This window comes from Onychomys torridus, chromosome 1 (genome assembly GCF_903995425.1).
Source record: "Onychomys torridus chromosome 1, mOncTor1.1, whole genome shotgun sequence".
Taxonomy (NCBI): domain Eukaryota; kingdom Metazoa; phylum Chordata; class Mammalia; order Rodentia; family Cricetidae; genus Onychomys; species Onychomys torridus.
The window spans coordinates 2,845,585-2,860,622 of record NC_050443.1 but is presented as its reverse complement, the minus strand read 5'-3'; the positions used below and the strand labels follow the sequence as shown (position 1 = coordinate 2,860,622).

The window sequence follows — 15,038 nt, the reverse complement described above, 5'->3', positions numbered from 1 at the left end:
CCCTCCTCCAACCTGGGGCGGGGCTGAGCATCCAGCTATAAACCCAGGGGGTGCGTCCTTGTCCTCAGAAGCGTCAGAAGCCCTCTACAGCATCAGTGGGACCCAGCCTTAGGTAACGAACGACTCCAAGTTCTTCACACTGACGTCTCTGGCAAGTGAGCAGATTTGAGTGGGAACCAGGTCTGAAACAGAGGGCAGGGTCTCTTCCTCCTCCTCCTCCTCTTCCTCCTGCTCCTCCTCCCCTCCTCCTCCTCTTCTTCCTCTTCCTCCTCTCCTTCTCCTTCTCTGAGACAGAGTCTTGTTCTGTAGCCTAGGCTGGCCTTGAGCAACCATTCTGCTTCCCGAGTTCGGAGATTAGCGGCAGCAGCACCCAGCTAAGCCTGAGCCCTTGGGAGGACTTGGATTGGCAGGGATGGAGGGGTAGGATTTGTGGGTTACAGATTCTGGGGGTGCTCTTCTTCACATGGCGGAGGAGGCATTTGGAACACAGAGGCATGTGGATCTCTATGAGTTCGAGTCTGGGCTGGTTTACAAAGAGAGTTCAGGGTTACAAAATAATACCATCTCAAAAAAAAAAAAAGAAAGAAAGAAAGAAAGAAAGAAACAAACAAAGAAACAAAGAAACAAAGAAAGAAAAGAAAAGAATTGTGGAGGTCTTAGAGGATGAGGAACCACAGGATCTGTGTTTGAAGGGCCAACGGCTCCTGTATTAAGGTTTGGGAAATCTCAAGGTATGAGGAACCGAGGAAGGACTTGGACTTGAGGACTCAGTGGTACAGGTCAGAAGTCCCAATGCTCAAGAGATTGAGGAGGAGAATTTTGAGTTCAGGGCCAGACTGAGGAACAAAGTGACCCTACAATGGAAAAAAGAAAGAAAGAAACAGAACTGTTAGGAATGATGGCATCTTAATTCAGGGTGCTGTAGATGGGACCTCTGGGTTTGGGTGTCGGGTTTTATTTGAGGATCTTATACCCTGAGGTCTCATACCTGGGGATCAGTCAAGTGCAGGCTGTGATCTGGCACTCTGTGAGGCAGAAGAAATCAGGAGTTCAAGGTCATCCTTGGCTACATAGTGAGTTCAAGGCTAGCTTGTGTTATGTGAGACCTGTCTCATCCCCCCTCCAACCCCCCCAAATCTAGCGAGTCTTAGAATGTAAGTGCCCATACATGTACTAGTATGAATTGGGCACCCGATAATCTAGAGACACTGAGATTTCTTGGACTCACAGAACAAGAGCATAGGACTTGGATCTCAGAAGCTGTGGGAACTGAGACCTGAAGGTCTCAACCTGGGGACTTCCAGGCCTAGAGAAGCAGAGTTGGGGGGGGGAGTGAAAGTTTTTAGGGGGTCAGGATGGAGCTGTTTTTGAGGCACCCTTCCCTGCGCAGAATGTAGGTGAAAGGGAAAAGAGATACACGATGGGAAGAATGCTGGGCAAATGAGGGGGCTGTGGTAGGAGAGGGGCGTGGTGGGGGAGCCCCGCTTCTCCACTTCCTTATTGGGAAATGTCCTCTGTTTCTCTGTCTGTGACATTCCCCCAAAATAGCACCAGGGGTGGGGCAGCTATTGTCTTCAAATCTTGTCCCTTTTCCAATATCTCCTAATCCCTCCAGGGATCAGGTTCTCGTGAACCTGTCACAGGACAAAAGAAGACAGCTGGAGTGGGGGGGGGCAGGGTAGGCAGGCTTGGCAGGGGACTGGGGCCTGGCCTCCATGACTTGGGATGCTGGATGCTAGCCTTCCCTGCTAGTCCAGACCCAGGAGTCTAGGCAGCAGCTCTCTTTCCCCGGGACCTACCCCACTCAGCCTCCCTCCTCTGGTCTGCAGGTCACGCCACAATGTCAGACACGGAAGAACAAGATTACGAGGAGTGAGTGATGACATCTGGCGGGGTTGGGGGCTTGCCACGTGGAGAGAGCATTCCAGCCCAAGATGTCTAACTGTCCCCTCTCTCTCCTCTCTCCTTGTCCACGTCTCTAGGGAGCAGGCGGAAGGTAAGTAAGGAGAGGGTGGCTAGGGGGTGGAGGAAGCAGGAAGAAGCCGGCTCCTTGAGGGGAAAGTGTGGCGGTCCAGCACCATCTTGGCGTAGGGGAGGGGGTGGGATGTTCTGAAGCTGTTCCCAGGAAACCTCGGCAACAGGTGGGAATGCTCGCTGTTGCATTGACAGCCGGGGCACGGCTGTCATCCTGCTAACCCACTCCCAGGACTTGGGCTTAGATCCCAGGGCTGAGGGAGGAGGCTGGGGCCCGATCTCCTGGGTCTGAGGAGGGAGGGCTGGGGCTACCCCATAGGTCTCTGGTACATACTTGATGATGCTCTTTATCCTGGCTATAACGACTTCTTTGTGTCCCCCAACACTCCTTCCAGATGAGGAGGCGGCGGAGGAGGAAGGTGAGGCCTGAATCCCACAGGTCCTAGGAGGCCTTGGGGTGGGGGGGGGGTGAGGGAAGGAACCATGTGTTGGGGTGGAGGATCTTGGGTCCATTCTCTAACAGCATCTCGCTTCTCTCCCCACCCCTCTATGCTACTGTGTGGCTGCCCCCTCCCCCCAATCGCTTCTCCTCCTGCCCCTCCCAGCCCCCGAGGAGCCGGAGCCGGTGGCAGAGCGAGGTAACCATAGCTTCTTCGCTTCCTGGGATTGATTCGGGGTGTCTGGGGACCCCGATATCATCAGGCCCACCATCCACCATCACCCCCTCGGCTCCTGGATAACCTGCCCAGCCCAGCCTCCTCCTTTAAGCCCCTAGGGCCCTGCGCCCTCTGGGGGCCGTGAAGGGAAATTGCCTTGCGCGTCTTTCCCCTTCCTTAAAGGGCTGCTGTACAAACCTTCATTCCAGTCTTGGAATAAGGCTTGCTAGAAAAGTCGAGTGTTGTCCGAGAGGGGCCCCATCTCCTCTCCTTTTGGCCCCCGACCCTATGTGTTGTATCTCTCCCCGTATACATTCGAAGGTTGGGGCCTCAACTTTCTTTAGCTTACGTTATTTTTTGTTTGTTTTGTTTTTGAGACAGAGTCTCATGTAGCCCAGGCTGGACTTGAATTTGCAGCAAACTTCCTGCCCCAGCCTCTCGAGTGCTGGGATGACAGGTGTTCACCACCATGCTCATTTTGTTTACTTATTTAGTTTTTTGGGGGTTTATTTTTGAGACACAGTCTCAACCTGTAGCTTAAGCTGGCCCAAAACTGTGTATATATCCTGGGCTGGCCTTGAACTCATGGCAATCCTCCTGCCTCAGCCTCCTAAGTGCTAAGATTACGGGCATGAGCTAAGAGGAATTTGAACTTTAGAATACTTGTAAGAGATGTGGGGGGGGGGGCAGATCTGTGTCCCAAAGGAACAGGGGACTGGGGACAGAGATCTGGGGTCCCTGAATGAAGGGAAGATTGGAGTCTGCTCTATTGCTGCGTAGGATGGGGAAGACAGGATTCAGGAGAGCATATAATTGTAGACAGTCAGGAGTTTGGGCTCTTGGGTTTCCAGAAGTTGGGGATGGGGTATCCCCATACCAGTGCAGAATGTATATCTGATTCGAGTGACCCTCTTCCTCTGTTTTGGCCACTTTGACTCCCCTTTGCTCTCTTAATGGCCTTCCCCCGGAACTGGACTCTCAGATCTTCCTTGGGTTCCCTCTCAGCTCTGCACTCAACTCTTGCTAATTGTCTTTTTGTATTCCTCCATTGCCACCAGAAGAAGAGCGCCCCAAACCCAGGTGAGATGCTACAGGGTGGGCATGGGTCACACGACGGTCCTCCCATGCTCTCCCACCTGTAGAGACAGGGCACCTGAAAAGCAGATTAACGAGGGCTTGCAACAGCCCACCTGAATTCTTAGAGAGAGGAGTTCAGGACCTTCTGGCACTGGGAAACAGGACAGCTATAATGATAAGGTTCTAGAACAGCATGTAAAGGAGCTCTGGGACAGCCCAGGCCAATCAAGGAAGATTTCCTGAGGGAGGTGATAGCTGGATCCTGATGGATGGAGACCTTGCTAGTTGAAGAAGTTATTGGGTACATAGTAGGCAAAGAGGGCCATGTTTCACAGGCAAAATTGATCAGGAATATATATCTTTATCTTTATCTTTATCTCTGTCTGTCTGTCTGTCTTCCAGTCTGGATGCAGAACCAGGTCATTCTGAGAGTGTGGCTAAGCCAGGGAGGCCAGTGCAGACAGTAGAAGCTCTCTGAGCTGGGAGTAGGCCTGGGGTGGCGATGTTAGGGCCTAGGTTTAGAGACCCTAGGAGAAAGGGACACATCCACAGGGGTTCCAGGTCAAGGGACTAGAGCCAGGGGCTAGAGAGCTGCCTGGGAAGGGAGGAGGAGGTGAGGGCACTTTTCCAGTGTTCCGGGACTGACAACCAATGAACCTTAGGGAAGTGGATGAGCCCTGCCAAGGCATGGAGCATGGTGCTGAATTGTGCGGGAAATGTCGGTTAACCTGAGTCTTGGGAAAGAGCGTGAGCTGGGTACAGTGTGCTGCACCCTCAGTACAGTGGCCTTGGAAATTCCAGCCTCAACATCTGTGGGGTTCGTCGGTCTCAAATCACAGCTATTAAAAGCAACTGTAGGTGACCTGAACATGCCAATGTTTTTCTTGTGACAGCTGTGCACTCTTGCTGTTAAACAGCCAATAGCAGGACATTATTAACACAGCTGGGGTAATCCTAAGTTACTTAGAAAAGATAAATCTTGAAAGTTTATGGAACTTAGTATGCATGAGCCCTGGGCTCCATCCTTACCCTCGAAATACAATTTTAGGGGCTGGAGAGATGGCTCAGTGATTAGAGCACTAGCTGCTCTTCCAGAGGACCTGAGTTCAGTTCCCAGCAACCACACGGTGGCTCACAACCATCTGTAATTCCAGTTCCAGGGGATCTGATGCTTTCTTCTGTCCTCTGTGGGCACTTGGCTACAAACATGCTGCACAGACATAAAATTAAAGAAAAACATTTTAAAAGAAAACAAAGTGTCTGGGAGCATGTATAAAAATTATATAAAAGCAGTACATTTTAAGCTTTAAAATTTTTTATTATTTATTTTGTGTGTGAGTGTGTGAGGCCAAAGGCATATGTGCACGTGTGGAGTTCAGAGGATGACTTACAGAGTCAGTTCTCTCTTTCCACCATATGGGTACCAGGGAATGGAACATAGATCATCAGGTTTGGCCCTTGGGCCTTTGATTGCTGAGCTATCCTTGCCTCTCCTTTAAAAAAATTTATTTATTTTTATTTTGTGCACATTGGTGTTTTGCCTGTATGTATGTTAGTGGAGGGCATCGGATCCCCTGGAACTGGAGTCAAAGACAGTTGCGAGCTGCCATGTGGTTGCTGGGAATTGAACCTGAGTCTAACTGGAAAAGCAGCCAGTGATACTTAACCACTGAACCATCTCTCCAGTCCTCCTTGCCATGCCCCCCCTCCCACCACTGAGACAGGGTTTCTTTGTGCAGCTTTGGAGCCTTTCCTGAAACTCACTCTGTAGCCCAGGCTCTTGAACTCACAGAGATCCGCCTGGCTCTGCCTCCCCAGTGCTGGAATTAAAGGCGTGCGCCACCACCGCCCGGTTCCCTGCCCCCATTTTAATGCAGAGGATTCAACCTCTGGCCTTATATGTTTGAGACAAGTACTCCATCTAGAGCCACATTCACAGCCCCTCACTGGGGGGTTCTAGGCAGGTGCTCTGCTGCTGAGTCACACCCACATTCCTGTTTGTACTTTTTAGTCTGGGGCCAGGTCTCACAAGTTTCCAGGGATGGCCTTAGTTTCCCTCTAGACCAGGCAACTTGCCTCTGACTCCCAAGTAGATCGGATGACAGGTTTGTGTCATCAGACCCTGCTCATTTTCACAAGTGTGTCAAAACAGGCAAAGCGAACAGTCTTACGTGTTTTATTAAACCCAACATATTCAAACTGCATTTTTTTCTGACTGTGGTCTCCCTACAGACTCAGGGACAGCTGTCATTTTGGACAGCATGTGGTGAGGTGGGTGAGGGAGGCCAGCCTGCTGATGATCTCTGTCCACTTCTGTCCACACAGCCGTCCCGTGGTGCCTCCTTTGATCCCCCCAAAGATTCCAGAGGGCGAGCGTGTGGACTTTGATGTAAGTGACAGGTGTCCCACTCCAGACGTTCTTGCTGGTTCCTCGGCGCCTTGAGCCCATTCTGATAGGTGGTGCCCCTCTTGGCTCCCTTCTTGAAATGCCTGGATTTACCCCAGTGCCCTGTTGTCAGCAAGGAATGCTTTGCTGACATCTGCCGGAAGCCGTCCCAGCTGGCTGTCAATCATCACCTGGGGCTGGGTGGGGCGGCTCTGGGGCCTGGTCCCGCAGCCTCACGGGCTCCCTCTGCAGGACATCCACCGGAAGCGCATGGAAAAAGACTTACTGGAGCTGCAGACTCTGATTGACGTGCATTTCGAGCAGCGGAAAAAGGAGGAGGAGGAACTCATTGCGCTGAAAGATCGCATCGTGAGTCGGGGAGGCGGGGTCCTTCAGTCCCTCCTCTTCCCTTCCTCCGTGAAGTGCTTTGGGGTCTCTGGGAGAAATAATGGAGACACCGGGTGGTTGCACTCCAGTGTGTACTTCTGCCAGGCATGCACTTAGGAGACCAGGGCGGGCAGTTTGCCAGGAGTTTGAGGCCAGCCTGGACTGTATGAGACCATCTCAGAAAAGGAAATAAAAGAAACCACACTTACTTCTCTTGCTGCCTGCTGGTGGAGGGAGGGATAGTTTGGGGGAGAGGCTAGCCTCCCATCCCCCTCCCGCATCGTCCTCCCTTCCACCCCCCAGGAGAGGCGTCGCGCAGAGAGAGCTGAGCAGCAGCGATTCAGAACCGAAAAGGAGCGAGAGCGGCAGGCCAAGCTGGCGGTAGGTGTCTGTCCTTTCGCTAGAGAAGAATACTTCCTTTTCCGCTTTTGCTACTCTCTGTGGTTCTCACAAAGTCCCTGTAACGTATAGCATAAGGGTTTTTCTAATGAAGAGATGAACTGCGTATAAATTTAAAAGTCTACTGCTGGTTCAGTCAGCTTCAGGCATGGCTGGATCAAGGCACTCCAACCAAAGCACAGAGACTGAGCTTTGCTGGCTGGGTGGGGTCAGACCTATGACCCCAGCATTGGAGAAGCTGAGGCAAGAGGATTTCTGTGAATTTGAGGCTCGCTGAACTATCTATCACGTTAAGGAGTGGATCCCTCGGTGACCCCATCTGCACTCATTATGGAGCCGAGCCATCAACTACCCAGGCTAGCGTCTTCCTCCCTCAGGTCTGAAGGGCCACATGGAGGGGACCCCTCTGTTTTCACAGGAAGAGAAGATGCGGAAAGAGGAGGAGGAAGCCAAGAAGCGGGCAGAGGATGATGCCAAAAAGAAGAAGGTCCTGTCCAACATGGGGGCTCATTTTGGGGGCTACCTGGTCAAGGTGAGTCTAGCCTGGGGAAGCCTGGGGTCTGCGTTTGCAAGGAGGAAGAGGGAAGGGAAGCTTCAGAGTGCTGGTTCTGAGGAGCAGGACTGAGCCCATTCGGGAGTAGCTGTCACTTTAGATAACACATGGCCATCTGCTGAATGTCACTATGCCCCTCTGTTCACAAAGCCTTCTGGTGGTGCCTGGGTGTAAGGGAAGAAAAGTGGCCTGTACTCCCGTGTCTGATGGAGGAGGCTGGAGCCTGGGCCCTTGGGTCTGATGGAGGAGGCTGGAGCCTGGGCCCTTGGGTCTGATGGAGGAGGCTGGAGCCTGGGCCCTTGGGTCTGGGGGAGGAGGGCTGGAGCCTGGGCGCTTGGGTCTGATGGAGGAGGCTGGAGCCTGGGCCCTTGGGTCTGGGGGAGGAGGGCTGGAGCCTGGGCCCTTGGGTCTGGGGGAGGGGGGCTGGAGCCTGGGCGCTTGGGTCTGATGGAGAGGGCTGGAGCCTGGGCCCTTGGGTCTGGGGGAGGAGGGCTGGAGCCTGGGCCCTTGGGTCTGGGGGAGGAGGGCTGGAGCCTGGGCGCTTGGGTCTGATGGAGAGGGCTGGAGCCTGGGCCCTTGGGTCTGGGGGAGGAGGGCTGGAGCCTGGGCCCTTGGGTCTGGGGGAGGAGGGCTGGAGCCTGGGCCCTTGGGTCTGATGGAGGAGGGCTGGAGCCTGGGCCCTTGGGTCTGGGGGAGGAGGGCTGGAGCCTGGGCCCTTGGGTCTGGGGGAGGAGGGCTGGAGCCTGGGCCCTTGGGTCTGATGGAGGAGGCTGGAGCCTGGGCCCTTGGGTCTGATGGAGGAGGCTGGAGCCTGGGCCCTTGGGTCTGGGGGAGGAGGGCTGGAGCCTGGGCGCTTGGGTCTGGGGGAGGAGGGCTGGAGCCTGGGCCCTTGGGTCTGGGGGAGGAGGGCTGGAGCCTGGGCCCTTGGGTCTGATGGAGGAGGCTGGAGCCTGGGCGCTTGGGTCTGGGGGAGGAGGGCTGGAGCCTGGGCCCTTGGGTCTGATGGAGGAGGCTGGAGCCTGGGCCCTTGGGTCTGGGGGAGGAGGGCTGGAGCCTGGGCGCTTGGGTCTGGGGGAGGAGGGCTGGAGCCTGGGCCCTTGGGTCTGGGGGAGGAGGGCTGGAGCCTGGGCCCTTGGGTCTGGGGGAGGAGGGCTGGAGCCTGGGCCCTTGGGTCTGGGGGAGGAGGGCTGGAGCCTGGGCCCTTGGGTCTGATGGAGGAGGCTGGAGCCTGGGCCCTTGGGTCTGGGGGAGGAGGGCTGGAGCCTGGGCCCTTGGGTCTGGGGGAGGAGGGCTGGAGCCTGGGCCCTTGGGTCTGGAGGAGGAGGGCTGGAGCCTGGGCCCTTGGGTCTGGGGGAGGAGGGCTGGAGCCTGGGCCCTTGGGTCTGGGGGAGGAGGGCTGGAGCCTGGGCCCTTGGGTCTGGGGGAGGAGGGCTGGAGCCTGGGCCCTTGCGGGAGGCACTGGCCATGACCAAAGGACCCTGAGTGGATTTAGCCTCCAGGTTCCATCCCTGGCTGGGATTCCTCCCCCTCCAGGCAGAACAGAAACGTGGGAAGCGCCAGACTGGCCGGGAGATGAAGCTCAGGATCCTGTCTGAGAGGAAAAAGCCCTTGAACATTGACTACATGGGCGAGGACCAGCTCCGGTAGGTGCTCATCTGTGGCTCTCGTAAGGTTTCCACGGGTGGTACTCCGGGTCTGAGCCTTGGCGCTGCGTTACTTCAGGCAAGTGGCGTTCCTTTCCTGGGCCACTGTTGCTTTCTCTGTTCAAAGGGTCACTCAGATGCAAGCTGTTCTGTGACTGGCATGGCCTGTAGAGGCTGGCATTCATAGTGCCCCCTCCCTCACTGAGGTGGAGTCCTAGCGTTCAGGAGGTGGAGGCAGGAGGATCAGCAGTTCGGGGTCATCCTCTCCTATGCATGGAGTTGGAGGCCAGGCTTGGGTTACATGAGACCTTGTCTCAGCAATCAAAACCAAACACACACACACACACACACACACACACACACACACACACACACTAAATAAATAAATAAATAAATACATAAATAAATAATAAATACATAAATAAATACATAAGTGATAAATAGAAACCAAACAGCTTTTGACTCTAGGGCTCCCAGCCATCACTTCCTTCTCTCCTTTGGGAGATCTCCATTTTAGAAAGTGGCCACACTGTAAAACCTTCAGCCTCCAATCTTTGTTTTGTTTTGTTTTGTTTTGTTTTGTTTTTTGAGACAGGGTTTCCCTGTGTAGCTTTGCGTCTTTCCTGGAACTCACTTGGTAGCCTAGGCTTGCCTCACAGAGCTCCACCTGGCTTTGCCTCCCGAGTGCTGGGATTAAAGGCGTGTGCCACCACCGCCCGGCCAACCTCCAGTCTTAACAAGAATGTACCGATGATAGCTGGCTTTCTTTTGGGCCACCAACCATCTCCCAAATCAAGACATGGAGACTTACTATTAGTTATGAATGCTCAGCCTTCTCTTAGGCTGGTCCCACTAGCTCCTATAATTTATATTAACCTCTTCCTCTTCGTCTGCATTTTGCCCTGGGGCTTTTTCCTTACTTTCATTCTGTATGTCCTACTCCATGTCTGGCTGACTGGCCCCAGGCGTCTCCTTCTCTTTCTCCCTTGTTCTCCCTCTCTGCAGACTAGATTCCTCCTCCTCCTCCTTATTCTCTCTGTCCATCAGCCTGCCTGTCCCTCTCCTGCCTAGCTATTGGCCATTCAGCTTTTTATTAGACCAATCAGGTGCTTTAAGGCAGGCAAGGGGAGACAGCAACACATCTTACATAATTAAACAAATGCACACACTGTTACCTAGTTAAAGTAATATTCCACAACATACCAACTATACCAAACTCAAAGAGACTTGCTGTGTGGCTTGAGGTAGGTGTCTCAACCTCTCTGGGCCCAGTACACAGCATCCCAGTCCTTCTCGTCCTGCCAGGGAGAAGGCCCAGGAGCTGTCAGAATGGATCCACCAGCTGGAGTCAGAGAAATTTGACCTGATGGAGAAGTTGAAACAACAGAAATATGAGGTGGGACCTGCCTCTCTTGGGGTCTGGGCTCGCTGACAGGGGTGGCAGCAGGGCTTCTGTTGGGCATCAACGTCCTAGCCTGGCTTCCTTCTCCACAGATCAACGTTCTCTACAACCGCATCAGCCACGCCCAGAAATTGTAAGTGCTGCCCCTAGCCTCCACATAAGGCCTGACCTGCTCCCTCCCTCCCCTTCTCCCTCCCTCCGAGGCTTCTGCACACCACCACCCTTTTGGCATCTTATATCTTTGTTCCTGGCTCCCTGAGACATTCTTTCTGTATCTGTTCTCGTGGGTTTATTTATTTATTTGTTTATTTGTTTAATTTGTTTATTATTTCGAGACAGGGCCTTAGTAGCTTAGGCTGGCCTGGAACTCACTATGTAGCCCAGGCTTTCTCTGATCCTCTTGCCTCAAGTCAGTGGTATGTGGGAATGATGGACATGATTCACCATTCCTGTTTTGTTTTGTTTTGTTTTTTTGTTGGTCTGTCTACTTATTTTTAAGGCAAGGTTTCACATAGCCCAGGCTCATTAGGTCCCTGAGGCTGGCCTTGAACTCCTGATCCTCTGGCTTCAGCCTCCTGAGTGCTGGGATTATTGGCCTTCACCCCAATGATCCTGATGAGTTGGATTTCTCCTTCTATCATGTGGGTCCCAGAGATGAAACCCAGGTCTTGGCTTGTCTGCAAGCACATTTACCTGCTGAGCCATCTCAGTGGCCCCTCTCTTCCTTCCTTCTTCTCTCCCTCCCTCCCCCCTCTCCTCTCCCTTCCTTCTTCCTCCTCCTCCTGTCTCTCCACTTCCTGCCCCCTCTCCTTCTCTCTATTTCTTGTTATTAAGACCTTGACCTCCATTCACAGTTGAGGCTGTCCTTGAACTCCTGACACTTGCCTGCCTCCACTTCCCAAGTATAGGGATTACAGAACCATCATACCTGGATTTTTTTTATTTAAGTCAAGTTCTTGCTGTATAACCCAGGTTGTCCTCAATCTCTTGGTGATTCCCCCCTTCATCCTCTTCAGTGCAGGGGCTGCTGATGTGTTCCTCCATGTCTAGGCTTCCTCGCTGCTTCCTGCTCAGTCTCGGTCTTTTTCTAGACTTTTCTGGATGGTTCCAGCCTCACTGAACCCTGTTCCCTGTCACCACTTTCAGCTCACCCTTCCTTCACCCTCCGGCTCCTTATTGATACATTTACATGAGTTCTCTGGACTAACCCAAGAGAGTCAACTCCCACATGGCCACCAACCACCAACTGGGCATTACCTGAAAGAGGTGCCCTCAGTGGGGGTGTGGCTCAGTGGTAGAGCTCCTGCCTAGAATCCCCCAGTGAGGGGCTGGGGTGTGGCTCAGTGGTAGAGCCCCTGCCTAGAATCCCCCAGTGAGGGGCTGGGGTGTGGCTCACTGTAGAGTGCTTACTTAGCATGTATGAGGCCCTGACTCCATGCCCAGTACTGTAAAACAAACAAACAAACAAACAAACAAAACAAGAAACAGCCCTGGTGGCCTCCACTCTTTTTCCTTTGGATGGGGCCACCAGAGGACTTCCTTAATTTTAAAGCTTATCTCGGAGGCTCAGAGCCTCTTCCTGACACCACCTTCTTCTCCCGCAGCCGGAAGGGGGCTGGGAAGGGTCGAGTTGGAGGCCGCTGGAAGTGAGACAACCAGGACATAGCCCAGTGTATGGAGCCCAGGAGCCACTGGAGTGTGTCCCATCTGTCACTCAAAATAAAGGCTCTCCCGACATCTGCTTGAGTCCCCCTGTGTTGTTATTATTCGTGGTTGGCTGTGGGTTGGCTGACATCTCCATGTTGCCTGGGAGAGTCACCAACTGTTGTTAAAGAGATTTCAAATTCATGGCCTGGAGTGTAGCTTGTGGAGCACTCTTGAGACCCTGAGTTAAATCTCCAGTGCTGCTTAAACTGGATGTGAAGATGGATGCCTGTAATCCTAGCATCTGGGAGGCAGAGACAGGAGGATCAGGATTTCAAGGTCATCCTTGGCTACCCAGTGAGTTCAAGACCATTCTGGGTGCCATGAGATCCTGTCTCAAAAAATAATGACCACAGACAGTTATGCCAGAAGAAGACAGGGAATGAGAAGTGAGCGACAGGCTGATGTATGAATAGATCTATAAGATGTGATTCTAAGGCCCAGGACATAGTTCAGGAGGTAAAGGTGTGTCCTGCCAAGCCCTGTGACCTGGGTTGGATTGGATCTCCAAGACTCACATGGTGGAAAGAGAGACACACCTCCTGCAAGTTCTCGTCTGCCCTGCATGTGTTGGCATACATGAGCATACGTACACAAAGCAATATAATAATTGTAAAAAAAGAGATGTCATCCTGGAGCTGGAGAGATGCCTCAATGGGTTAAGAGTTCTTGCTGATCTTTCAGAGACCCAAATTCTATTCCCAAGCTCCCCTGATGATGGCCCACAAGACCCTGTAACTCCACCTACAGGAGATTCGATGCCTTCTAGTGGTGCATTTGTGTACCTGCACCAACATGTAGAACATACATAAATGCATAGTGGATCTTTTAAAAAAGTGGTTGTGATTTTAGGGCTTGGGCTGGAATCTTCTCCTGTAATTGCAGTGGCTGGACCCCATTGGAAGAGTGAATTTCTTTCTGTTCCTTAGTTGGCGGTGCTGTTTGAGAGAACACAAGCTTTTAGGAGACTAATAATCTCAAAAACATACTTCCCGGGCTGGAGAGATGGCTTAGAGGTTAAGAGCACTGACTGCTCTTCCAGAGTCCTGAGTTCAATTCCCAGCAATCACATGATGGCTCACAACCATCTGTAATGAGATCTGGCACCCTCTTCTGTATACCTAATAAATAAATAAATCTTTAAAAACAAAACAAGGGGTTGGGGATTTAGCTCAGTGGTAGGGCGCTTGCCTAGCAAGCGCAACGCCCTGGGTTCGGTCCTCAGCTCTGGAAAAAAAACAAAAACCAAAACAAAACAAACAAAAACAAAACAAAAAGACATACTTCCCGTTGACCCAATGTCAATGTAATGATAGTAACAGACAGGCCAGCCATAGGTGTCCCTGAAAAATTAATTTATAAATTAATTGTCTCTTGAATGTAAATTGTTTGTGCAAGGTAATTAAGGATAAACTTCTAAGGATAGTTTAAAATAACACACCTGAAGGCCAGGTGTGTGTAGGTGCATGCATAGAATCCCAGATTTGAGATATGAGAAAGAAGTAGGCTATATATTAAGATCCTGACTCAAAAACCAAACCTCAAAAAAACCAAAAAAAACCAAAAAAAAAAACAAAAAACCAAAAACCAATAACTAGACCCAAACTGTCTAATAATAGTCTTGCCTCTGTCTATGCATTCTTGTAGCCTTATTTTGTGGATAGTTTTATAAACATCTATTTGGTGTGTGTGTTGGTAGGGTGTGCATGTATGCTGTGGTCAGGGGCTGGAAAATAGAAGATGGTTTTTAGAGTCAGTGATCTCCTTCTTTGTGGATCCCAGGGATTGAAATATCTGATTTCTTGCCTTGGGGAAGAATGGTGTGTGAGTGTGTGTGTGTGTGTGTGTGTGTGAGAGAGAGAGAGAGAGAGAGAGAGAGAGAGAGAGAGAGAGAGTGTGTGTGTGTGTGTGTGTGTGTGTGTGTGTGTGTGTGTGTGTGTGTTGTGGTTCAGGCATCTCACACCTCAAAAATCACAGGATTATCCTTTTGGATTTATGGTCATTATTCCCCAGGCTTTGCAAGGGTTTGTAATTTATTTCTCTTTCACAAATCCAAGGGTTACAGAGAGGATGGGGCTGCTCTAATGCCTGTTAGGAAAACGTTTGTTTTCTCTGCAAATTCGAGAGCTTTCTGTTTAACTTTGGTAGGTCTGTTTTCCTGTCTCAAAGTGTTTCTGTCCTTCTCAGATTGAATTTTGGAGGAAGATACTTGAAAGATCAAGGTGTTCTTATCTGTTGGGCCTATTCCTAAACTAGTGGAACATCAACTTTTGTACTACAAATGCTAGCATGCCAGGAGAGCATGATACATTTTGAATATTATCTCCTAGTGTCCTGTGCAGCCCTAGGTGGGCTAAGGAAAAACGTGTGGTCATTTTGGGTTCTGCTCTTTGGGAGCCTTCTTCCTGTGTGCTCAAGAGATTCCCATTTAGAGACTTTTCTTTTGATCTGGAAACTGACTTTCCTGGGTACCTTGGGTCCTGAGGCACATTTGGAAGTCCGGGGCTGAACCCTTTAGGAGGCGTGACCCTGAGACTACATTTCCCAGCTTGCCCTATGTTATCTGATTCCCTTGAACTTTGCACGGGAACTTTATCCCAGAGTGTGAAGAGTGGTCACCCAGATGAGTTTGGCGGCGACTGTCTTTAATCTGGTTTGAGAACTCAATTTCCCGGGGGCCCTTGGTCTTTCCGATGCCTTAGGGAGCCCATTCATTCATTCGAAAGTATTTTTCATTGCCTAGTCTCTGGCTCAGTTTTAGTCATCATGACTAAATCGTGCTCAAAGAAGACAAAACCCTGTCCTCATTGAGTTGTTGTTGGAGGGCGGGGGCAGATTCAAAACCAAAACAAACTGC

The 15,038-nt window shown here is 51.6% G+C and overlaps 1 protein-coding gene across 1 annotated transcript; it reads left to right on the top strand.

Moving 5' to 3' along the window:
- The first annotated feature begins 1,840 nt into the window (after positions 1–1,840).
- Tnnt1 (troponin T1, slow skeletal type) lies at positions 1,841–12,218 on the top strand. Its single transcript, XM_036200499.1, has 14 exons — positions 1,841–1,872; positions 1,983–1,996; positions 2,115–2,141; positions 2,370–2,393; positions 2,580–2,612; positions 3,689–3,710; positions 6,033–6,096; positions 6,346–6,462; positions 6,784–6,861; positions 7,298–7,411; positions 8,966–9,075; positions 10,381–10,471; positions 10,570–10,610; positions 12,082–12,218. Exons 1-14 carry the CDS (start codon positions 1,841–1,843, stop codon positions 12,125–12,127), a joined length of 813 nt encoding a protein of 270 aa, XP_036056392.1. The 3' UTR covers positions 12,128–12,218.
- Positions 12,219–15,038: the final 2,820 nt, after the last annotated feature.